The sequence below is a fragment of the Chiloscyllium punctatum genome, chromosome 15 (genome assembly GCF_047496795.1).
Source record: "Chiloscyllium punctatum isolate Juve2018m chromosome 15, sChiPun1.3, whole genome shotgun sequence".
NCBI classification, from domain to species: Eukaryota; Metazoa; Chordata; class Chondrichthyes; order Orectolobiformes; family Hemiscylliidae; genus Chiloscyllium; species Chiloscyllium punctatum.
Genome location: NC_092753.1, coordinates 73,031,892 through 73,058,398, shown reverse-complemented (window position 1 = coordinate 73,058,398; position 26,507 = coordinate 73,031,892). Strand labels below are relative to the sequence as shown.

Genomic DNA, 26,507 nt, shown 5'->3' with positions numbered 1-26,507 from the left:
GAGGAAAGAAGCTACCAGTTATCCATTCCCATCAAAAATTAGCTTTTGGGTAACGAAGTAGGCACCTATGTTTGCATAAGTTGAACTTCTTTGCTGTTTGTTTCACCTGCAGCAAACTGTGCTACACGTTTTCTTTATTTTAATTAATGGGATGTGAACAATATTGGCAAAGTCAGTTTCTAGATCCCATCTCTAATTGCGAATGAGATAATAGTGGTTATCTGCCTCCTTTAATATAATAAAATGGCTGAAAGAACGTTTTCAAACAACAATATGGCACAGAGCCACAGGTGAGATGATTCAGAGAGATGGGTTTTAATGTCTCTTAAAGGTAGAAAGTGACACAGATAGATGAAGAAGAAATTGGACTATAGGTCCTTGGCAACTGATGGCCTTGGTCACCAATGCTGGAGCAATTAAAACCGGGGATGTTCAACAATCCCATAATTAGAAGGATGCAGCTATCTCACATGGAGAGTATTGGTTGAGGGAATGGTGGTTGATGGGTATGTTTTAGGCTGGAAAATGATTTGCAGTGCTGATCTCCAGAGGTTGTTCTTGGGGCCTTTTCCATTATACATATAAAACATTTTCTCGATCTTGGTATACAGGGGACAGTTTCAAAGTTTGCAGATAATACACAACTTGGGAGGTTTGTAAACTCTGACTAGGATAGTGTAGAATTTAAAAAGGATATAGACAAGTTGATGGAGTGGGCAGACAGGTAGCAAATGAAATGTATGCAGAGAAGTATAAAATGACACATTTTGGTTCAAGCAACATACAGTATGCAATAAAATATATTGTTGTAAAGGGTATGCAAGAGCAAAGAGTCCTTGGTTATATCATTAAAGGTGGCAGAACAAGTCAAAAAAGTTGTTCATAAAGCCTACAATATTCTAGGCTACATTAATACAGACATGAGTACAAGATCAAATAAATTGTGCTAAACATATATAAGAGATAAGTTAGACCTAAGCTGATGTATTTTGCAGAGTTCTGAGTTCCACATTTTAGGAAGAATATGAACACAATGGACATTGACAAGAATGGCTGCAAGAATGAGAAGCTTCAGTCATGGGGATTAGACTGAAGAAGTTGGGATTGTTTTCTGTGGCAAGGAGAAAGCTAAGAGGAAATAAGAAGTTTTGTAAATCACAACAGGCCTGGCCAGAGTAAATGAGGAGAAACTATTCCCAGTCATAAACTGAGAACCAGAATACACTGGTTTAAAGCCTTTTGCAATAGAAGCAAATGGAATGTGAGAAATAGATTTTCACACAGCCAGTAGTTAAGGGATGAATGTACTATCTGGAAGTGTGGTGGAGATAGGATCAGTTAAGGTAATCAAAGTGGAATTCGATGATTTTTCAAATCAAAGCAATGTCCAGGGTTACAGAGAAAAGGCAAGAGATTCAGCGTGTCCTTGCTGAGTGCCCTCCTGTAACAATTCTGTAATAGTGCAATAGTGGGGCTGGAGAAAATTACAGAAATAGGGAGTTGATGTGTGATTTGGAAGTAAAATTTTTGCCTTTGGCCTTCTAGGTGGTAGAGGTGGGGGATTTAGAAAATATTGTAAAATACTCCAGAGTTCTGAGAAACTCTTCTCCTGTGTGGGTACACAATACAGCCACAGTGTATGGTAGCAGGAGGATGAATGCTTCAAATGATGAATGGGGCTCCAATCAAGCATTTTGCATTGTTTTAAATAGTGTTTTTTGGTTTTGTTCTCATCCTGGCAAATGGAGAGTTTTTCATTACACTTCTGACTTGTGTCTTAATGATTGTGAAAGGACATTGGGAGACAGGATGAGAGCTTTTAAACCTAAATCTGACCAAAGAACATTGAACACGAAGCCACTCCACCACATCTCTTCCCTGCAGTGAAATAACTGCTGCCTCACAGCGCCAGAGACCCGGGTTCAATTCCCGCCTCAGGCGACTGACTGTGTGGAGTTTGCACATTCTCCCCATGTCTGCGTGGGTTTCCTCCGGGTGCTCCGGTTTCCTCCCAAAGTCCAAAGATGTGCAGTTCAGGTGAATTGGCCATGCTAAATTGCCCGTAGTGTTAGGTAAGGGGTAGATGTAGGGATATGGGTGGGTTGCGCTTCGGCGGGGCGGTGTGGACTTGTTGGGCCGAAGGGCCTGTTTCCACACTGTAAATAATCTAATCTAATCTAATTTAATCTAATCTAATCTAACATAATAGCCGTCTTTAAAAATGAGAAAGGAAAATCATGAAACATCTGAAGACTTATTATTAGCTTTTCCAATTTAATGTGACCTTTCTTGAACCTAGGGAGTTTTGAAAAATTAAAAGCAATGCATGAACAATTTCCCTCGGAATTATTTTAAGACCCAAAGTAACATTCATTAGAACCCAGCCACTTGTCAGCCCCAGCTCCCACAATTTGTTCAATGCTACTTCCCTGGTGATTGTAATTTTCTTGAATTCCACCCACAACCTCCATTTCATGAATTATCGCTGCTTCTGGGATGTTTTTTGTAACTTCTATGGTGACGATGTATGCACAACACCCACACTGTTCAATTCATGTGCCATCATTTCCCATCATCAACTCTCCACCCTCACTTTCTATAGAGCCAACACATTGTTTGGTATTTTCTTTTTAGAATATTTAAAGCAACTCTTACTGTCTGTTTTTGTATTTCTGGCTAGTTTTCTCTCAATCTCCAATGTTTCCCTTTTTATTCAATTTTTAGAAATTCTTTGTCTTTTTTTTCTATTCTGTTCAACCTTCTCATCTAACACCTGCCTTTGCACAATATTATGATTTCTCTTCAAGGTAGATTCCATCTTTAACATTTATAATTAGCCATGGATGGTGGGTTCCTTCCTTGGAATTTTAAATTTTAATTTTCAATCCACAAAGAATCCTAATCTAGTATTCATGGACTACTTGACATTCACTAGTTTTTTTTTAAAAATGGGATGAAGCAACATGAACAGTTTCCAATCTGTGTAGCTTTGGTATGATTGGCAGAAATATATTTTATCTTAATCCCTACTCTCTTCTGAAGGAAAATGTACCTAAATACGATTGAAACATTAGAAATGTAATCTGAGGGTTCTCATTAAAATAGTCATGATTCTGATTAAATACATTGGAAAACAAGTTAAAAATATCTGAAGTAACTTTTTGTTTTTTTTCCAGGTGTCTGTTGTCTCATTTAATTACTAACAGGATCTCAGATTTCTACTTCTGCCTGGTTAGGTGCTGAAAGCAGGTTCAGCGCTTGGACAGTAATATCCCTGGGAAAGGCCATTAAAATGAATGAAGGGGTGAAAGTGCCTTATAAATACAAACACGCGAACAGTGTATGCAACACAGCCGCCGCTCGCACTTGGTACCTGTTTATGTAGATGTGCTGCCAATCACTCGCAAAGGAGCTTCCTGCTTGCAGCATATGGAAAGAAAGGTAAAAGTGAACGATCAGCTAAATTTTCAAAAAAAACATTTAAAATGAAATAACAAGTGTTTATAATGTGAATTACTTCACAGTTTTTAGTTCTAAGGCCTCTTCTCTGACTTTGATAATGCATCATTCAAACGCTGCCGAACGCTTCTCAGTCACCAACCAAGGAACCAGTGTGGCTTCAGCAGGTAACGGGCAAACACCATCAACTTTGTTCTTCCTTAAAACGGTCGTTTACAGTGCCAATTATATATTTTTTTGTAAGAATGTAGCTACACAGAGGCGATGCCGTGAGAGATTCTTCACTAGTGAGGAAGGCTCCACAAGTTAGGAGGAGTTGTCAGGGCTGGAAGACTTGCCTTAGGTTTCCCACATATAAACATAAACCTAGTGAGAAAATTGCCACCCCAGATCTTAGATATTTGAGACAACACTACTTGCATTTACACAGCATCTTGAACATCAAAGATACTCCAATGCACTTCACAGAGCAATACTAGAAACACAAGGAACTGAACTAAAAGGCAATCAAAGGTTTAGTCAAAAAAGTCAGTTTTAAGAAGGGTCTTCAAAGCGGAAGGAAATAGTCAGGCTTACAGCTTAAGGCACTGACATCAACGAAAGGGATAAATAAGCGAGCAGAATGAGAGAAAGAATGAATTTAGAGGTAGTTTCAGGACTGAAGAAGGCCCTAAAGACAGGGAAGGGCAAGGCCGCTAAGTAATGAGGGCCAGGATTTTCTGAAGGCGTTTATAAACTGGCTAAAGTTTCCTGCAGCTGTCGTTTTTTTGGATAAATGACGGAGGATGTCAAGCTCATTAAATATTGTACAAATTATAATCATCTCTGATTCAATGTCAGATAAAATGCTGTATTTTTGGAGTTTTAGACAATTCAAACACAAGAAGAATATCAATCTTTGTTAAAAATGTAAAATAAGGCTTCCTTTGCCAATTGTAATTAGTTTCATTAACTGTCTTGTTCTTTGTGAACTACATAATGTAAGAAAATAGATTGGATCATTAGAACTGTGTCACTCACTTGTGGCCCAGAATAAAATAATTGAGGATATTTAGTTTACCTAGGGCTTTCTGTGGCTTTTTTACAAACATTGAGGAAAATATCTTCTGTGGTACATGTAATGAAATGGTAAGCCATTCTTTATTAAATGGATTTACTACTGCATTTTGTTACACAGAGTGAACAGAGAAAACCTTCCCCTATTAAGTTTAATCATATTACAATAAATGTTACAGACCTGCAAAATGTTCGGTTTATTTCAGAAAGTATATTATACCAAATGCAGTGGTTTAGCTTCAGTTACAATTAATGGATGCACGTAGAGCACCATAAGCTGAGACAGAATGTTTCCTGTAAATAATAATGATCTAAGTAAAAAAAACAAGTATGTTCATAATTCTAATATATTGCATAATTGTGACAGTCCACCATATAGATAGTTTCCTTCTCTATGCTACTTTTGTTATATGACACATTTGGTTTAGGTTCCTAAAGAAATATTTCTTCCCTAAATTGCATTAGTTAACTTTTTAAAAAGGGGTTTTGCAGTTTAGAATAACCTTCTCTTGGAAAGCTGAAATAGAAAATGCATTTTAATAAATAAATTGTAAATTATTGCTAAATATTTATTAGGATCATGTCACAAATAAATACAAAATTATGTTCAATTACCACTTGTTTTATTCGCAAGTATCCATCTGAGACCGTATAGAAATAAATGCTTTAATATTTGGTAGAGGTTTTATTAATTAGTCTAATCGAATAAATCTTCCAAATTTGCAACAATAGTTCAATAAAATAATCATTTATATAACTGAGAATTACTGCTGGAAAGGGTACTGAATAAAAGGCAATGTGCACATATGAAATTGCACTTTTTTTTCCAAATTGGAGGAATAGAACAAAATAGTAAAAGATAAATTATATGAACAGATTATGTTATGGAAAATAACAACATGGATAACAATTTGTAGGCTCTGAACACTTACTATCATCTAACTAACCAAATGTGGCTTACTTTATGCATTTTCTTACTAGTTCCATCAATGTTATCTTCGATTCAACCATTGTCTACACCCAAATGTTCTTTTATGCACCTCTCTCCGGGCACTTTAACTAATACACCTACACGTCTTCACTACTCCATGCCATCTTGCCATTATGGGAGCCAACAATCTGCATATGGGGTGATGGCAGGTGAGACAAGCAAATTTCCTCATTGTTCATTATATTTGCAATTCCTTCTGTGTTTCAATTTCTCATGGAAATGTGAAAGAAAGAAAACATTTCGCAGGCTGGCTGGTTGTTCATGACACCATTGTAATGGTGGAAAAATTAATGTCAATTTATCAAAGCAATGTTTTACAGTTCTGTGTTTGACACAATATTTTTACCTAATTTTTACATTTCATCTTGGAAAAGATCATGAACCTTTTTTTTAACTGATGATACAAGTGGTTAATCAGCTTGATTAAGCAAGGAAGTCTGTTTCATTCGTTCCTTTTCAGCTTAATGAATTTGACCACCCACCATTCCCAACTGCCACAAAGCTACGTGCTTGTCACTTGCCTGAGTGCAGAGTATGCAGGTATTCTGTGGGGTACTGTACTGCCACATCATTTGGAGAGCAGTTTCAGGGCCTGGGCTGCAACCTTTTAAAATCATACCATGAAGCGGGCAATACTAGTATGAGGAGTGAGAGCCCTTTTGCCAATATACCTGGATGTCAGACAGTACAATTGATTGTTCTAAGCCAAACTCTGTTGTCTGCTTTGGTTCAATCACCAATCACACTTTCCTCCCACAGGTGTGGTAGAAATGGTGTGACCAAAGTTATGACATAGTTAGCATCCCAATCAATGGACTTGTATTTTTTTTCTCGGTAGCCAATAGTGTCGCGTTTAGGAAGTGGCACATTTACAATCTGTACATTAACGGTATGGACAACCTCTTCAGTTTGAATTAGATCCAAATGTTATTGTAGCACAATTAGCTGTACAACATGTATATTTCACTCCTACTATTTTCTTTGAACAGATACTTATCAACTGTATTGATGACCCAGAATAGTTTTTTTAAATTCACTTATGGGATGCAGGTTTTGCTGACAAGGCCAGTTATCTGTTGGCAATCCGTAATGTGGGAAGGTAGTGACCTGCCACACTCTGTATGGACTATCACAGTTTGACCCAGTGATAATGAAGGAACAGCAAAATATCTCCAAGTCAAGATATGCGTGACCTGCAGAGAAACCTGCAAATGAAATGCTTTCATGTGAGCACAAGAGGTATAGTTAGTAAGTTTGCAGATGACACCAAAATTGGAGGTGTAGTGGACAGTGAAAAGGGTTACCTCAGATTACAACAGGATCTGGACCAGATGGGCCAATGGCTGAGAAGTGGCAGATGGAGTTTAATTCAGATAAATGTGAGATGCTGCATTTTGGGAAAGCAAATCTTAGCAGGACTTATACATTTAATGGTAAGGTCCTAGGGAGTGTTGCTGAACAAAGAGAACTTGAAAGTGGAGTCACAGGTAGATAGGGTAGTGAAGAAGGTGTTTGGTATGCTTTCCTTTATTGGTCAGAGTATTGAGTACAGGAGTTGGGAGGTCATGTCAGAGGATGTGGTGGAGGCTGATACAATTGCAACATTTAAGAGGCATTTAGATGGGTTTATGAATAGGAAGAGTTTGGAGGGATATGGGCCAGGTGCTGGCAGGTGGGACTAGATTGGGTTGGGATATCTGGTTGGCATAGACAGGTTGGACCAAAGAGTCTGTTTCCATGCTGTACATCTCTATGACTCTATGTGCTTGCTGAAGGTGGTAGAAAACTTTGTTTGGAATGTGCTGTCATGGACAATTGGTGAGTTGCTGCAGTGCATTTCATTAATGGTACACACTGTTGTCACCATCCATTGGTGAAGAGACAGAAGATTTATATAAGTGGATAGGATGCCAATCAAGCAAATGTTTTCTTCGATGGTGCCAAGCTTCTTAGAGTCATAGAGATGTACAGCATGGAAATAGACCCTTCAGTCCAACCCGTCCATGCCGACCAGATATCCCAATCCAATCTAGTCCCACCTGCCAACACCTGGCCCATATCCCTCCAAACCCTTCCTATTCATATACCCATCCAAATGCCTCTTAAATGTTGCAGTTGCACCAGCCTCCACCACTTACTCTGGCAGCTTGAGTGTTTTTGGAGCTGCACTCAGCCAGGCAAGTGTTTCACCACAATCTTGCCTTGCAGATATGCAAAGACTTTTGGAAATCACAAAATGAAGTACTTCCCGCAGAATGCTCAGCACCTGACCTGTACCCATGGTATATATATGGCTGGTGCTATAAATGTTGGTCACTGGTGATCTTCAGGACGTTGATGATGGGTGATTCAACCACATTACTTTTTGTGAAGGAAGTGGTTAGCTTCTTTACTTTTACTGGAGATGGTCATAGCCTGGCACCCAGCTAGAAAATAGCATTACACCACACACCAGCCCAAGCGTGAATGTTGCCTATCTCTTGCTGCAAACAGGCACTCACTGCTTCAGTAACTGAGGAGTTACAAACAAGCTGTACAATGTGCAATTGTTAATGAATATCTTTGGTTCTGATCTGATTAAGAAATGTTGCTGAAGGAGCAGAATGTGTTGTGGCTAACACACTACCCTAAGGTGGTCCTGTAACATTATTCTGGAGAAGGATAAAAATCACACAACACCAGGTTAGAGTCCAACAGGTTTATTTGGAAGCACTAGCTTTCAGAGCGCTAGTCATAGAGTCATAGAGATGTACCACATGGAAACAGACCCTTTGGAACAACCCGTCCATGCTGACTAGATATCCCAACCAAACCTAGTCCCACTTGCCAGCACCCAGCCCATATCCCTCCAAACCCTTCCTATTCATAGACTCATCCAATAAACCTGTTGGACTATAACCTGATGTTGTGTGATTTTTTAACTTTGTAGTTAACACCAGCACCTTCAAATCTGGAGAAGGAATGATTGACTCCAACAATTACAAAATCTACCTTTGCACTAGATTTGTCAATAGTGAATAACACTGTGATTTTCATTGAGTTGAAATTTGCTTGGGTTCCTTAATGCTTCTGTAACTCAGAATGCTGGCTAATGTCAAGAGGTTATTCTTCATCTGAAATTCAGCTCTTTCATCCATATTGCCCCCAAGTTTGTAATAAGACCTGGCACTGTATTTTTGGCAGAAGCTAAATTGAGCATTGCTGAGGTTATTGGTGAGTATCAATAAAAACATACTCTGTCACTTTGGTGATGAGTGAGGGTGTACTGAAAGGGTGATCACTGATCAAATTGAATTAGTCTGTTTTTCATGGACAGGCCTTGGCCATACAAATTTCCACATTGTTGTGTCAGTGCTATTGTGGTGGTTGTACTATTACAATTTGGCTGGAAATGTAAATAGTTCTGAAGAACAAGTCTTCAATCTTATATTCTGATAATATTCAATAATATACAGCACATGGACTGCAGCAGTTCAAGAAGGCAGCTCACCATGACCTTCTCAAGGGCAATATATGCTGATCAACCAGTGATGCCCAAATCCTACAAGTGAATTAATAAAAAAACACTGGATTATGAGTCCAGAGGGTTAGGCTAATATGTTGGGGCTATTGTAGGAAAATCGTTGTAAAAATCCATTTGGTTCACTTGTGGTCTTTACGGAAGAATCTGACCCAGTCACCATGTGTCCAAAGTAGACTACGCCTCTCAATACCTCTCAACTGCCTCCTGAAATGACCTAGCAAACCACTCCAGGGCAAGAATTGTTGGCCTTGATAGTGATGCCCACATCCCATTAAAGAATAAAGACAAAAAGTGTTTTGGAATCCACAGGCATTGCCATTTCTGATGCTCTCAACTCTTGTTATCCCATGGGGTGAAATAAATTGGCTGAAGAATGAGGTTGAGATTGATGATCCATTCAACATCCTCCAAACACAGACATTAACATGCTTGGGTTACTCTGTTGAACAAACTTGCACCCACATTACTGATTGTCTTTTCATTGATGGGATGCGGACCTCACTGGCGAGGTCAGATATCATTGCTTATTGCTGCTTACCCATCAGAAGGTCACAGTGAGCCATCATTTTGCATTGTTGTAGTCGATCAGTTTGGACAACCCAAATTACTAGAAGGATGATCTTGCCAAACATACAATGTTAGAAGAAACTGAACATTATATATAAAAGAAGTTGAATGTGTAGAAATAATCAAATGTAGCTGAGAACAGCAGCAGATGAAAAACACGTTGACCAGTTAAAACTATATGATGACATTCTTTTAAAGTTGTCTTAACATTTCTAGACATTTTCTAACTGCTGGTTATGTCACACCTCTGGACTAGGTTAATTTGAATCCAGACCTCCTGGCCCAGGGGGGAGGGAAACTACCACTGTGCCAAACAGGCCATGTCTTAATTTTTTTGTATTCAAATTACCATTTTGGCACCTTATTAAACCAATAGAGTTTTTGACATTTCTTACTTTATGAGTGGAGTCAAAACCATCGTTTTATTTGCATTTTTTCCCACGGAGTCAGTAGTGTTCTATGATTTGGAAAATGTAGTGACTTTTATGGATTTTTTTCACCTGAAGTGTTTATATTCAACTGATCGAACCCCAAAACTGTACATCACCTCAGCCACTCTAAAACATACACTCTGTGGAAGCTATACGGCCGCTTTGGGATATATTTGTTACCTTTAAGGCCTGAGTCTTAGCACTATCCATGTGCAGTCCGGTGCACGCAGTACTTGCCATTAATCATATGCCTTTAACAGTCTGCAGTAATGCCTCTATATGCACAGATGGGTTGGCTCCATGTTTGTACAAACTGCCTGACCATACGCTGAGTACGTCCTCGTGTCCTCTGGGACATGGATTTGCCCCGATTCATCAGTCGGTCCTAAGCGAAGAATCTATTGTCATCGACCTCAAGCAGGAGTTCCGAAAAAAGAATAAAGCAATTGAGGAGCCAGTTAGTCTGGATTCTCCAGAAATCAAAGAGTTGGAGCTGTTTGCGAATCAATTTAAAGTGAGAAGAATAAAGCTAGGTAAATGCTGGATTCAATGTCTTCATTCGTTTGCGATATCTGTGATAAACTTAACAATTGGGAACATGAAGGATCAGAAATACTTTCCAAAATTTCTCAAAGGCTGGATTTGGGTAGTAGACTGAGGTGGCCATTGATAGTGGTGTTTAAGATGGGGTTTCTAGAGGGAAAAAGATATTGGGGAATACATGAAGCACTAATCGGACACCCCTTTGGTAATAAACGTAATGGAATTTCAAAGCAAGTTTGGAACACATGGCCAGGTGGATGTCATTCAGCTGCTCTGATCGGCTGAGCCACTCCCGAACAAGATTCACCCTCAATACTATATTGTTGCTCCTATATTCCTCCTATCATCACTGTCTAGGAATCTATCAATCTGTCTCTTGAATTGATGAATGACTGAGGCTTCACAGCCCCCCGCGTGTGAGAGAATTCTAGGCAAAAGTGAGGACTGCAGATACTGGAAACCAGAGTTTAGATCAGAGTGGTGCTGGAAAAGCACAGCAGGTCAGGCAGCATCCGAGGAGCAGGAAAATTGTCATTTTGGGCAAAAGCCCTTCATCAGGAAAGTAGACTCCACAGTCACTTAGTACATTTTACTAAGTGGCTGAGCTCATGCTTTCAAACAAGACAAAGTATCTCAAGCATAGGGTCAAGCTTAAAAATAAGATGTCGGCAGTGAGATGGTTGAGAAGGTTGTGAGAAGGAAATTCCAATATTGGGAAACCCAATGAAGAGTCTATCGTGTAGATATTTCCAAGGCTTTTTGGTTAGAGAGAAAGTGATAACAGCATTATCCTTGTTGCAAACTTTTTGACAGCACCAATGTCATTTATCCGTTGCTCCCGATACGGTCTCCTCTACATTGGAGAGACTGGACGCCTACTTGCAGAGCGCTTTAGGGAACATCTCCGGGACACCCGCACCAATCAACCCCTTCGCCCGTTGCCCAACATTTCAACTCCTCCTCCCACTCTGCCGAGGACATGCAGGTCCTAGGCCTCTTCCACCGTCGCTTCCTCACCACCCGACACCCGGAGGAAGAACGCCTCATCTTCCGCCTTGGAACACTTCAACCCCAGGGCATCAATGTGGACTTCACTAGTTTCCTCATTTCCCCTCCCCCACCTCACCCCCGTTCCAACCTTCCAGCTCAGCACCATCCTCATGACCTGTCCTACCTGCCAATCTCCCTTCCCACCTATCTGCTCCACCCTCCTCTCTGACCTATCACCTTCATCCCCACCCACATCCACCTATTGTACTCTTTGCTACCTTCTCCCCACCCCCATTCCCACCTCCTTCCCATTTATCTCTCTACCCTGCATGCTCCCAAACTTCAGTTCTGAGGAAGGGCTTTTGCCCAAAACGTTGATTTTCCTGCTCCTCGGATGCTGCCTGACCTGCTGTGCTTTTCCAGCACCACTCTAATCTAGACTCTGATTTCCAGCATCTGCAGTCCTCACTTTTGCCGAGTACCGTCAGAGCCAGCTCTGAAGGAAATGCGTACTATCTCAATCCAGGAGAACTGAATCCTTCTGGAGTGAGGTCGTAAATTGATTCAGCAAATCCAACCTTTCTTGGGGACAGTGTAGATTTTACTTCCAATTCATGTGCTAATTTTGAGAATAGTTTTTAAGGGTATCAATGATATCAATTAGAAATACACAGCAATCATGATTTGGAGGGAGAGGAAGGCAGCAGTTGTAGTTAAAATGTTCTGGTAACAGTATTTGTGCCGACCAAGTCATTAGAGCCATTGAAATCCCACTCCACTGCGAATGAATCTCTGCCAAACCCCCCTCACCTCCCCCCCCCTCCAAATGTAACCTGGAGAGGTAGCAAAATCTCGACAGGAATAAGTCTACCACACAATCATTTAATGCAAAGGGATATGTAGACTCCAACACACCCCAGCGTCCCCAGTTCTTTGGGGGTTTGTTTTTTTTAAAGAAAAAAAAATTCTCACAAAGTGAAAAGGGGGCATTAGATTTAAACTGAAGTAAATATTTTGCTCACTGCAAAATTGTTAGTGAAATGCATTTAGCAATTCTAGTCATTTCAATTCGTTTAACATCAGAACACAGGACAAAACAAATGAAGCAATGTGGAACTGCAGTAATTCATCAAAAAAAGGTAGTTTATAACACAAGTACTCTCCCAGAAGCTCAGAACTTGCATCAGATGGATCTACAGCACTAAAAAAGATCCTTAGGTCCATCCAGTCTACTGTGGGTCAAAACAACCATTTATTCTCGGCCCATTATCTAGCATTTGGTCCATAGTCTCATACACCTTGGCATCACATGTGTACATCTAAATACTTACTAAATGCTCTGAGGGCTTTTGCCTTTAGCAACATTACAGTTCCAGACTCTGTCCATCCTCTACATGAAAATTTTTTTTCTCATATCTCTAAATCCTCTGCCCTTTACCTTAGATCTACGCTCCCTAATTCCTCCATCAAAGGGAAAAAAAATCCTTCCTGTCTGCCCTATCTATGCCCCTCATAATTTCACACATCTCAATCATGTCCCTTCTCAATCTCCTCTGCTCTAAGGAAAACAACCTATCCTCCCCATGTCATAGGTTGTGAAGAGCCTATATTGAATGTATTCATTTTTTCAATAATTAACTTCGTTCATGTGGTTCTGCAACACAACCCTGTCCACAAGTTGGTACCTACTGATGTTGAGGACATGAAATGGAAAGTGGAATAATGAGGGCAGTCCTGAATTTGGAAATGACATGGCTGCAAAGCTGCATTGGCTAGAATAAAGGGGAAGGATTGATACAAACTTTGGATACAAAAAGTGGGCAACTGCTGTATTTATCGGCACTGGTACATCATGGGAATTTACTTAAAAGTTCTTTCAATATGACATATCCCCAATTATTTCATTGCATAGCCCCGAGTTTTACTCCTGTAATCATTGATATAGCCAACCAATAGGAAGCTTTGCATTGCTCTAACGTAGGTAAGAATTTGAATAATATTTGTACTTTACCTCCTCCTACCATGACTGGATTATACTGAGTAATGAAATCCACATTTCATTGCAATTTACAGTGTAATTGTCACTGGCATTTACCTGTGGGCTCCACAGTTTGAACGTGAAATATACACTTATTTCTCAGTGGTTATCTTTGGCTCTCTTTATAAATAAAGAGGCAATAGGGTGTACAAAACTAAAAAATTGTGTAATGAAACAATGTCATTTCATTTCCAAAATGGATACCTTCTGAGTTAATTAGAAATTAAGCAGTTACTATGGTTTGCAAGAATAATCAGAATCAATTTCGACTGAACAAACCTCACAGTTCTGAAAGGATTACCAAGACCTTTTAAAATTGCTTTAAACGGCAGAACAGGCTTGAGGGGGTTGAATGGCCTACACCTGTTTCCTACGTTCCTACATTTCTATGTATACACACCTTTTTTTTTCTCTTTCCCTTTTTCTCATTACAGGTTATACTCAAACAAATGTTGGTGAGGCTCTTGCTGCTGTGCATGGCTCAGAGTTTAGTCAAACAACTATTTGTCGCTTTGAAAATTTACAGCTCAGTTTTAAAAATGCTTGTAAGCTTAAATCAATCCTTTCCAAGTGGATAGATGAAGCAGAACAAGCAGGAGGTATGTAGCTATCAATCTTTACCAAAATTAATACTCCATCCAACATTTATGGACAGGAAGATTCATCATATTCAATTTTATGGAAGACTTAAATTTCTATGTTGTATTTTGTAAACTAATTTCAGATAATCTTTACATTTTAAAACATTTGTTACAGAATCATTGAATCCCTACAGTGCAGAAAGAGGCCATTCAGCCCATTGAGTCTGCACCTCCAAAGAGCACCCCACCCAGACCCAAGACCCCTATATATCCCTACAGCCCCATATTTGCCATGGCTATCCCACCTAACCTGCATATCCCTGGGCACTGCAGGGCAATTTAACACAGTCAATCCATGTAAACTTTTATAGGAGCATCTGGAGGAAACTCCCAAGCTATGGGGAGAATATGCAAACTTCACACAGATGGCTGTTTATGGCTTTTGACAAGTCTTGAGTCTGTGGAAGTTATTGTATACTAACTTCTGTTCTTACCTTCATATTTGATTTCATTTATACTGTTGTATACCTGTCATGTGTGTTTATTTTGCACAGGAGGTTCCTTCTTCATCTAAACTTTTAAAAATATCATCCATTCCATTTCTCTTCACTTACTCTTCTGGCTTCCTCTTAAATACATCTACACTATTCGCCAATCTAGGCTCCTATCAAGGTTAGGAGTTCAACTGATACTTCAAATGTAAAATGGAGAAGTAGCAAATTACTAGATTTTCACCCAGGTCAACAAATCACTCAATTTATTTTTTAATTGAAATTTTGTCCCTATTGACCTTATGCCATCCTTTATTATTTGAGCTACTAGTCGGTTTTACTACAACACACATTTCTTCAGCGCGAATTAGTATAATGCGATTGAAGAATTTAGACCATTATTTGTAGAACATGAACTTTCCTTACCTGTACTGGTTATAACATGATTCCAGTCCCATTAGTTTAAATAGTGCTGCTATTACATGATTTTCTTATAACACGAGATTGCACAGGAACAGACCTATATATCAGAATCGTTATATCAGAACCGACTGTATCTTGCTTCTTTCTCCATTTTGCCTATGTTCCCGAAAGTACAACAGATAGAGATAATGAGTTCCCAACCTTGTCACCATCCAACCACTACTCAGCAATGACTATTAGGCCAAACCCATTCATCATCTTTTGTGCCATTAATTTATCTTGTCACAGACTTTAAGTTTGCAAAGTACTCAGAGCACACTAATAAATGGTCTGGAAAAATAAAAAGGATATAAAATGGTACATGTGCGGTTTTGCACTGGGGACAGAAAGATGGCCAATTTTGCACTTTATTTATGCAGAGTGATAAATTTTGCATTTAACCTATGCTGTATTGACATGGAGGTATTCTATCTAAATAACAGCAGCCAAAAGCAACAATATTAATATTTGAGTATTGCAGAGCACGAAGCAACGTTCTTTGTCTTGTACTCATTAGAACAGACATAACAATATCAAATCTTAAAGGGAGAAACAGTTAATACTGCATGATAAAACAATACTGATTGTTTGAAATTCAACTCTGCTTGAGATTTTTGCATGGAAAATGCACAAATGGATCAAATCAAAAAAACTAAATAAATTTACACATCTCAGATCTCAGATCAAGCAGAGTAGATTCATAAACATATTACCAATCTGTTCAATATCACCCTGCATTAACACTCACTCATTAATGAAATTGTGTCTCACTTGAACATTATTAATACACATGAAAATGAACACTGTCACAATCTTGGGCCTAATGTGCTCTTGGAGAAATTGAATAGATAACATATCTGTTCATACATAATGTGAGAATCAAACCATTTCTTAATATGCATGATCAAGTTCAAGCATTCATGCAGGATAAAATTGAACAGATGAGTTGTTGATGACAAATTTGTGCCCTGACCTATATTCTGTTCTAACTGAGATGCACAAATTTCTTTCATTTCCTTTTATTTGAATAATCTGTACAATGCCATAAACATTCAGAATCAATGCCAACGAATCAACATCTTGTTTTCTCATAAAGCACAAATTGTTCCTTCCATTCATATTTGGCATTCTTGCTTCTGTCCTGATAAGGATAAAACATAAAATTTCAATATCCTGTGTCTTTGTTTTCAGCAATACCTCAGTTTTATATTATTGAGTAATAAACCACATTCATGCTTCTGCTTGCAAATAAAACCTTTCATTTCTATGCCCCAAAATTCCTGAGAAAACAAAGGACTAAACAGTAGTGCATTCTAATTAAGACAGCCTACATGGTCAAGCAGAAGATTCGTGTATAAACAGAAGTAGGTAAATTATCCCCTACTGTCTGCTCTGCCACTCTATTAGATCAGCCTCGGGCAACTGTCTGCGTGAAGTTTGCATGTTCTCCCCGTGTCTGTGGGTTTCCTTCCACAGTTCAAAGATGTGCAGGTCAGGTGAATTGGCCATACTAAATTGCCCATAGTATAAGGTGTATTAGTCAGATGGAAATCGGTCTGGGTGGGTTACTCTTTGGAGGGTTGGTGTGGACTGGTTGAGCTGAAGGTCCTATTTCCACACGGGGGGGGGGGGGGGGGGGGGGGGAAGAAATATTTTAAAAGTGGGCGGCATGGTGGCACAGTGGTTAGCACTGCTGCCTCACAATGCCAGAGACGTGGGTTCAATTCCCACCTCAGACAACTAGAACATAGAACAATACAGCACAAACTGTCTGTGTGAAGTTTGCACATTCTCCCCGTGTCTGCAAGAGTTTCCTCCGTGTGCTCTGGTTTCTTCCCACAGTCCAAATCTGTGTCATGCTAAATTGCCTGTAGTGTTAGGTGAAGGGGTTAATGTAGGGGAATGGGTGTGGCTTTGTTGGGTCGAAGGACCTGTTTACACACTAAGTAATGTAATCTAATCATCACTTCTTTCTACCTTCCTCCTTAACTTACATATTTTGCCCAACAATAATCTATTAATCTCAGTTTTGAAATTTTCATTTGACATTGTTTCAACAGTTTTCTTCAGGAAAAAAGTTCCACCGTTTGTGTGCAGAAGTCTTTATAACATTACCTGCTAAATGGCCTAATTCTAATTTAATGCCTTGTCCACTTATTTTGGACTTCCTCACCAAAGGAAATTGTCTCTATCCACCCTATAAATGCTTTGATTATCTTAGAAAACCTCAATGAAATCATACTTGATTTTCTTCACTTAAGGTATTACAAAACCTGGTCAATGCAACCTGTCTTCATTGAACCCTTTTAGTTCCAGTATCGTTCTGCAGAATTTACACCGCCCTCCTCCAAAACCAATCTTTCCTTCTAAAGATACAATACCTGAACTTAATTGAGGTTAAACCACAGCTTTATCTAACATTGATAATATTTGAATATACTCATAGTAATTAAAAGTAAAAATATATGCTCTACAGCATTCTTGCAAGTTAGTTCCCTTATCGCGAAATAGATGACTAACTCAGGTAAATTCTTACTTAATTAAATACTTTTTAATGCAAAACACTAACTGAGGAACTGGAAAAAAATTGCCATTTCATATGATGCATGTGATTTATATTTTGTAACTGCGTATTTCCTTGCAGCTTTAAATAATGAAAGAACTGGAACAAATGAAAGAAAAAGAAAGCGAAGAACTACAATCAGGTGTGTATGACAACAGCAGCTAAAAAATTAACATGGAAGGAAAGTACCCATGTTCCAAGTAGTGAGAATAAAAGGATCTCGGATGCAAGATTAGGGTCTTGCCAACTCTTGGTCCTATATGGAACTCTTGCTGTGACAAGAAAACAAGACAGTAATAATATTTTAGTCTTTACATGTGGGACAAGATAGATTAAACTTATGAATTCTGCAAACATACGAATTCAGAGCAAATATAGACAATCCAGTCCCTTGAGTCTGCTCCAGTATTTGATGGGCTGAGCTGATTATTGTCGAACTCTACCTCCCTGTCCTACCCCCTATCCTTTGACTCCTTCGTCAATCAGAATCTAACTTATCCTTCAAAATATTTGACTGCCCTGTTTCCATTGCTCTTTGAGGAAGAAAACTCCAGATTCATGATCGTCCAAGAGAAAAAAAAATCTTCTCAGCTGCACTTTAATTGGAAGATCCTTTACTCTATCTGTTCTGTAAGGGGAAACATCCTCTCAGCTATTATCCTGACAAGTCCCTTCAAGGCCTTTTTTGTTTCATAAAGATCACTTCCCATTTTTCTGAACTCCAACAGACGCAAGTTCAATCTGTCCAGTTTACCCTCTTAAGCCAATCTCTTCATTCCAGGAATCAATGGGTGAACCTGCCTTGCACTGCTTCTAATGTAATCATATACATTTTTTCCTAAGTAAGGAGCCTAAAATTCTTTATAGGACCCCAGATATTGTCTAACTAAGGTCCTGAATGACTTTACTGAAACTTTACTAATTTTTTTTACTCCATTCTCCTTGAAATATGCAATAACATTTCATTTGCATTCCTAACCATTTGCTGTAGTTAAATATTTTTTATCTGTTATTCATGCACAAGGCTACCCAAATCTTCCTGCACAACTGAGTTCAGCAATCTCTCTGTCTCCATTTAAATAATATGCTGCCCTTTTAAAATTTTTCTGTCAAAGTGGACAAGCTCACAATTTCCAGCATTGTACTTCATCAGCCAATTGTTTGATCAACTCACTTAACCTATCTAAATCCCTTTAAAGGCTTTATACCCTTTAACAACTTACTCCAACTTTGTATCAGAAAATTTAACAAACATACATTCAGTCCCTTCATCCAAGTCATTAATATATATTGTATTACAATCAATTCATTCCCCAACACGGATCCCTGTGGCATTACACAGATTATAGCTTACCAACCTAAAAATTACCTATTTATCCTCTCTGCAAGCTGTGAGACAACCAACTCTCTATCCATTCTAATATACTACCCCACACATCATTTGCCTATTTAATGTTGTAATCTTTGATATGGCTTTTTTGTTGTTGATGAGATTATGACAAAAAACGTGCAAGTTTTCAATATTGTCTGGCACCTGACAAGACCAACACTGTATTGTCAGAGTGCTGTGGAAAACAGAAATGATATTGCAGAGTCATAGAGATGCACAGCACAGAAACAGACCCTTCAGTCCAACTCTGACATATCTACTAGATAGGTAAAAACAATGACTGCAGATGCTGGAAACCAGCAGATTTTACTGCTCCTCGGATGCTGCCTGAACTGCTGTTCTCTTCCAGCACCATGAATCCAGATATCTACCAGATATCCCAACCTAATCTAGTCCCATTTGCCAGCACCTGGCCCATATCCCTCTAAACTCTTCCTGTTCATTTACCCATCTAGATACCTTTTAAATCTTGCAATTGCACCAGCCTGCGCTGCACCACTTCCTCTGACAGCTTATTCCACACAAGCACAACCCTCTGCATGAAAATGCTGCCCCTTTGGTCCCTTTTATATCTTTCCCCTCTCACCCTAAACCTATGCCCTCCAATTCATGACTCTCCCACCTCAAGGAAAAGACTTTGTCTATTCATCCTATCCATGCTCCTCATGAATTTATAAAACTCTATGAGGTCATCCCTCAGCCTTCGATGGTCCATATAGCTCAAATCCTCCAACCCTGGAAATACCCTTGTAAACCTTGTCAAAATCCATATAGCTCACATCTACTGCTCTGCCCTCATCAATCTTCTTTGTTACTTCATCAAAAAACTCAATCAAGTTTGTGAGACATGATTTCCCACGCACAAAGCCATGTCGACTATCCCGAATCAGTCCTTGCCTTTCCAAATACATGTACATCCTGTCCCTCAGGATTCCCTCCAACAACTTGCCTACCACCAAGGTCAGGCTCACCAGTCTATAGTTCCCTGACTTGTCTTTACTGTCCTTCTTAAACAGTGGCACTACGTTTGCCAACCTCCAGTCTTCCAGTACCTCACCTGTGACTATCGATGATACAAATATCTCAGCAAGAGGCCCAGAAGTCACTTCTCTAGCTTCCCACAGAGTTCTCGGATGCACCTGATCATGAAGGCTTCCACATTTTCCAGCCATCCCTTTACCTGCAAACATCTACCCCCCCTTCAGCTTTTGAAAGTTCTTGCTTAATACTGTCAAAATTAGCCTTCTTTCAAATTTGAACTTTAACTGTTAGATCTCGTCTATCCTTTTCCATCACTATTTTAAAACTAATAGAATTATGGTCACTGGCCCCAAAGTGCTTCCCCACTGACACCTCAGTCACCTGCCCTGCCTTATTTCCCAAGAGTAGGTCAAGTTTTGCACCTTCTCTCGTAGGTATATCCACATACTTACTCAGAACATTTTCTTGCACACTCTTAACAAATTCCTGTCCTTCTAAACCCTAAGCACAATGGCAGTCCCAGTCCATGTTTGGAAAGTTGAAAACCCTGCCATAACCACCCTATTATTCTTACAGATAACTGAAAATTTGTTTCTCAACTTCCTGCTGACTATTCGGGGGTCAATAATACAATCCCAATAAGGTGATCATCCCTTTCTTATTTCTCAGTTCCATCCAAATAACTTCCCTGGATGTATTTTTGGGAATATCCTCCCTAAGTACAGCTGTAATGCTATTGCTTATCAAAAACACCACTCCCCCTCCCCTTCTTGCCTCCCTTTCTATCCTTCCTGTATCCTGGAAAATTAAGCTGCCAATCCTGTCCATCTCTGAGCCACATTTCTGTAATTGCTATGATATCGCAGTCCTATGTTCCTAAACATGCCCAGAGTCCATCTGCCTTCCCTGTTAGGCCTTTTGCATTGAAATAAATGCAGTTTAATTTATCAGTCCTATCTTGTTCTCTGCTTTGTCCCTGCTTGCCCTGTTTGACTTACTTCTTTTCTCAACTATACCAGTCTCAGATTGATCTCTTTTCCCACTGTCTCCCTGGGTCCCAACCCACCTTCTTACTAGTTTAAATCCTCCTGAACAGCTTGAGCAAATCTCCCTGCCAGTATATTAGTCTCCTTCCAAGTCAGGTGCAATCTGTCCTTCTTGTACAGGTCACTTCTACCTCAGAAGAGATTCCAATGATCCAAAAATGTGAATCCTTCTCCCATACACCAGCTCTTCAGCAACGCATTCATCTGTTCTTTCCTCCTATTCCTATCTTCACTAGCTCGTGGCACCAGGAGTAATCGAGATAGTACTACCCTCAAGGACCTCTTTTTAAAAATATCCTGCTGAACTTTCTATATTTCCCTTTAGAATCTCATCCATTTCCCTTCTGATGTCGTTGGTGTACAATGACTGCCTGCTGGTCACTCTCCCCTTTGAGAACATTCTGCACCCTCTCTGAGATATCCTTGATCCTGACACCAGGGAGGAAACACACCATTCTGATATTTTGCTGCTAACACAATTGATCGCTTGGAACCCATGTACCCCTCATTACATTAGAGCCAGTCTTGATACCAAAAACTTGGCTGTTCATGCTACATTTCCCTGAAAGTCTATCACCCCCATATTTTCCAAAACAATATACTTGTTTGAAATGGCGATAACCACAGAAGACTCCTTTTCTAACCGCCTATCTCTAAACTTTCTTGGAGTTAACCCATCTACTGTACCCATGGCTTTTCTCCCATCTTATAACTGCCATCCATCACACACCCCAGCTCTTGTAAATTTCTCATTACCTCTAACTGTAACTCCAACTGATCCATTCGATCTGATAGGATTCATAACCAACATTTATTGCAGATATAATCTTCAGTAACCTTTAAACTCTCTTGAAACTCCCACATCCAACAAGAAGAGCATATCTTTCTACTAAAGGCCATTTTGCTCCTTCCAATCTACAGACCCAGAAAATAGCATTGTCTTACTGCTATACAAAACACTGCTCCAGGCTAACTTAATACTTATGGCTTATATTTTTAAAATTTAAATCACGAGACAGATCCCAATAAAAACATATAATCAAGAAAGAACTCTACTCATTATTGTAGATTTACAGCAAGTAAAAGTATTCACTTATCTGTTTCTGTGTTGCAACCTCTCTCAAACAGGTTCCTCCAAGAATTTCGCTGTTTGTTAAGTTTTCCTAGCCACACTCCAATGTCCAGCGATACATGAATTCAAACAGCAAAGGCAGTAACTGCGCAGATTCACTGCTGTGTCAGTTAGCAATGTGGGTTTCTCTCTCTCTCTCCCTTAAAGACCATGTGTTTGCTGCCTTTGTCTGTCTTCCTCCCTTTTAAAGAAATGCTGTTGTTTTGACTTTTTTTCCAAAATTCAAAAACAATTGCAACAGCATAAAAAAAAAGTAATTGTTGCTCCTGGAATTCGAGGAAATCACCTCCAACACTTATAATACCTCAAAAAAATAAGCAGCCTGTTACAGCCAGAAATTTTTCCCGTCCTCCATCTTGGTTTACCCGCGTAGTACGTTGAAGTTAACAACTTGACATTAATTTTCCACAAAATATTAATTCAATATGAAATACCAATTAGCACAGAAACCTATTGATTCACCTCACCTCAACTAACACCACAGCTCCACCTCCCTGTGCAGCAACCTTATCCTTGTGCTTTGCTCTTTTTGGTTACTTAAGAAATGCAACCGAGACAAATGGTGCAGAAAGAGCAACATGTGAGTAATGTTGAAGATTGCATACAAGTGGTAGGCAACTCCATTAGCATAATTGTGGCCCCAACCATGACGTAGCATTTAATGGCCAATGTCTCAGCTACCACTGCTGAAGCAGAAGCCATTCACACTCTGCATAATGAAACAGAAGCTCAAATGTCTGTCATGAAAGCTCAAATTGTTACCATCATGATTTTGGGTTACAGTATGCAAACGAGTGTGTAGGATATTACAGTGGTCTGACAATCAGCAAGTGGCATATTATAGGGACTCAGAGGTGTCGATGATCTGCATGTGGTTCTTTGCTAAAGTGTTTTTTGTTCACAACATGCAGTTGTTGCTGGCAATGCCAGCATTTACTGCCCATCGCTAATTGTCCTAGATAACATTGTGGGAACCACCTTCTTGAACTGCTGCAATGCATGGAGCAGGGAGGATGAACAGGTGCTCCTTTCCAGGATTGTGAACCAGCAATAGTGATATAGTTCCAAGTCATGTGGCTTCTAAGTGATAGAAGCTGTGGGTTTGAAAGGTACAGTCAAAGAGCCTTTGGCAAATTGCTGCAGTGCATCTTGGTGTACACTGCTGCCACTGTGCATCAGAAGTGAAGGAAATGAACATTAAAGATGGTGAATGGGCTATGAGTAAAGTTACTTGCTCTGTTCTGGATGATGTCAAGCTTCTCAAACATTATTGCAACTGCACTCATCAAGCAGGTGGAGACCATTCTCTTCAATCATGACATATGCCTTCTCGATGATAGGCACATTGTGCAAAGTCAGGATGACTTGCTCATTTCAGAGCTGCTAGTCCCACCTGGAGATCACATTTTGTTTCTGTCTAAAGGCAACCCCCAGGTTAAGAGAAATGCTTCCTGAACAGCACATCTTTCTCCAGAGACACCTTTCACCCCCTTTCCACTTCAAGCAGCTAGTCCTGTTTTGCATGCCTTCTGCTCACTCTCCAAGTCATACTCTATGCCAAGAGCTTATCTAAAAGCAACTAGTTTGTGCAGAAGTTTTAAGTCAGCCACACCATTTCTTGTAGACTTTTGTAACATAACATTTGATAATTGCAGACAACATTCAGTGCTAGTGGGAACCAAAGCCATGTCAGAAGTAGTAAACCTACAACTAACTTGCAAATAGTGCATGATCTTTTTAAAATAACACTGGCAATAGGTCCTACTTGATGAACGTGGGTTCAAACCCCTGTGATTAAGAGATGTCAACTTGAACATTTAGCTTTGAAATGACTGCACTACTGATCAGCCTACTCTGCATATTTCAGTAGGCACAAATGTGTGTGCCATGACTCATTTCATAAGTGTGTGTAGACCTCAAATGCTACTGTCATCATGAAATAGAGTCCAGATACTGCAGTTCAATTTTGTGCCACACTACAAAGTTAAGCAGAATTGCAAAATTAAGCAATTGCTACAGAAACCTGGAGAATACCTACTTAAATATGTATCTCTCTACTGTTGTGCATTGCATTTTAAAATTAATATCATTTACAATCTGAAAATCTCATCCCATCAAAAAAAATGCAAATTCACTTGATTCACAGGTAATTGCTAAGAACAAACTAATTGTTGGTACTAGCTTAATTTAGTAAATAACAAATTAATTTAGTGTTGGACTTGTTTTGCATCATTAGCCTGCTTGCTAAAGAAGCACTGGAGACACATTTCGGACATCAAAATAAACCTTCCTCACAGGAGATCATACAGATGGCAGATAGTCTAAATCTGGAAAAAGAAGTTGTCAGAGTCTGGTTCTGTAACCGTCGGCAGAGAGAGAAACGAGTGAAGACAAACCTGCATCACAATTCATTTCAGTATCCTTTCAAAGAACATCACGATTGCAGATAGCTATTAACCGAAGTATTGAAAACATCCAGAAACTTGTGAATCAGAATGTATTTATATTAAAAAGAATAATTATTGCTCATGTTAGTCAAATGATGTTTCTTCCTTGGAGGAATTAGGTCACAAGATTTGGATGATTAATTTTTGGAGATTTTCAATCTTTATTTCAAGTACCTTGCCAAAGTGACATTAGCATGCGAGCATCTAAACAGAGTGCTGCTGAAACCTTCGCACGCAAGTTGGTGGTGAGAGCAGTGATGTTTTACTCTAGAGGTTAATCTTCTTTCATTCAGCAAAAACACCAAAGTTTCTAGAGTGGAGTTCCTGGCATAAAACACAAAAGCCACTTGTGGCAGTTTTGTTGCCATTAGTTAACTCAATACCAAACATTTGTTCTGATCTGTGCATCTCAACCAACCAAACCAGCTACGTTTTAGTCAAATTATCTTTAACCTGTTAGTTACTTGGTCACTTTCACCTCATTTTAGAATTGTAAAGTTCATGTTATGAAAATCAATCGACAAAATCATGATTTCCCTAAATTATTCAAGGCAGTCATTGGAGTTTGATGGCAGTATTATTTATTGACTTGATGGTGAATGCATCAGAAGTGTGAATATTTTATTGTAAACTTCAAATATTAGTGACAAACAATGAATATTAATCTCTCAAATTGGGATCAAGGGGAAATAAAATACTCAGTGAAAATGAGAGAACTCCAAAAGAATGAATAATAGCTGTAAAGTTGACGAAATGTGCCCAGTTACTTATGGTGTCTGCACAATTAATATTTTAGTGCCAATAATAGAAAAACAAAATATTCATTTACCTACAGAAGATAGGAAATATTAATTGTAATTTTTATATTACAGCTGAATGCTATATTGATGTCTTAATTAATAATGTTCTATAACAACCCCCTTTTATGAGTCTTGTTTAATTTTCATGAAATAAAATGTCAAATTTTACATTTTGTCAATTGATTAATAGCACCAATATTTGGACATGCAAGTAAAAAGAATGAACAAACAAATGGAATAAGCTAAGAGGAGCAGTACAGAGGAAATTAAAAAATCACAGAGAAACAAAAGGAAAAAAAAGGAAGAATATCACTATGAACAGGAGTAGGTAATTCGGCCCTTGAGTCTACTGTGCCATTTGACACAATCATGGTTAATCTTACCAAGGCTTCAACTTCACTTTCCTGCCCACTCTCTATAACTCTCAAATCCATTATTGATTAAAGATCTGTCTCCTCCTCAAATTTACTCAAGGTCCCAGCACTCACTGCACTCGGGAATAGTAAATTCCACAAATTCACCACTCTTTGTGAGAAGCTATTTCTCATCTATTTTAAAGTTGCTACTCTTTATCCAAAAACTATGATCTATTGTTCTAGATTACCCCATATGAGGAAACTTTGTAAATCCCCTTTAGCATCTTATATATCTCAATTTGATCTCCTCTCATTCTTCTAAGCTCCAGAGAGTATCTCTGTTCGCAAGACAAATGTCTCAAAACTCTGCAATCAATCAAGTAAACCTCCTCTGAACGGCTTCCAATGGAACTACATCCCTCCCCGAAAGGGATGCAATACTCCAGGTTTGATACTGTATAGCTGCAGCAGCAAGGTCCTACGTTTACACTCTATTTACTTTGCAATTAATGCCAAAATTCCATTTGTCTTACTTCTTACCTGATGTACCTATTTTCCAGTTTTAATTATACTAATATAGCACCTTTAACAATGAAACATCCCCAGGTGCTTCACAGGAGCATTTTTAACAAGAAGAAATTGTCAAGCTACTCAGAGCAT

General features: G+C 39.0%; 1 protein-coding gene across 3 annotated transcripts; it reads left to right on the top strand.

The window, feature by feature from the left end:
• The first annotated feature begins 3,320 nt into the window (after nt 1-3,320).
• On the top strand, nt 3,321-25,613 carry pou1f1 (POU class 1 homeobox 1). 3 transcript variants are annotated; one of them, XM_072585471.1, is made up of 7 exons: nt 3,321-3,441; nt 3,525-3,626; nt 5,497-5,655; nt 10,315-10,560; nt 14,033-14,197; nt 17,777-17,837; nt 24,481-25,613. In XM_072585471.1, the coding sequence occupies exons 2-7, from the start codon at nt 3,560-3,562 to the stop codon at nt 24,692-24,694; spliced, it is 912 nt and encodes a 303-aa protein (XP_072441572.1). In that variant the 5' UTR covers nt 3,321-3,441; nt 3,525-3,559; the 3' UTR covers nt 24,695-25,613. The 3 variants fall into 3 exon arrangements, with proteins under 3 accessions (XP_072441572.1, XP_072441571.1, XP_072441570.1); XM_072585470.1 differs by having other exon boundaries at nt 10,288-10,560; XM_072585469.1 differs by lacking the exon at nt 3,525-3,626 and having other exon boundaries at nt 3,382-3,441; nt 10,288-10,560.
• Nucleotides 25,614-26,507: the final 894 nt, after the last annotated feature.

Coding starts and splice junctions, on each gene's coding strand:
- pou1f1 (XM_072585470.1), top strand. CDS start 3,560: ATGCATCATTCAAACGCTGCCGAACGCTTCTCAGTCACCAACCAAGGA. Junction 5,656..10,287: donor TGCATATGGGGTGATGGCAG/GTGAGACAAGCA, acceptor TGCCTTTAACAG/TCTGCAGTAATGCCTCTATA. Junction 17,838..24,480: donor AAGCGAAGAACTACAATCAG/GTGTGTATGACA, acceptor TTGCATCATTAG/CCTGCTTGCTAAAGAAGCAC.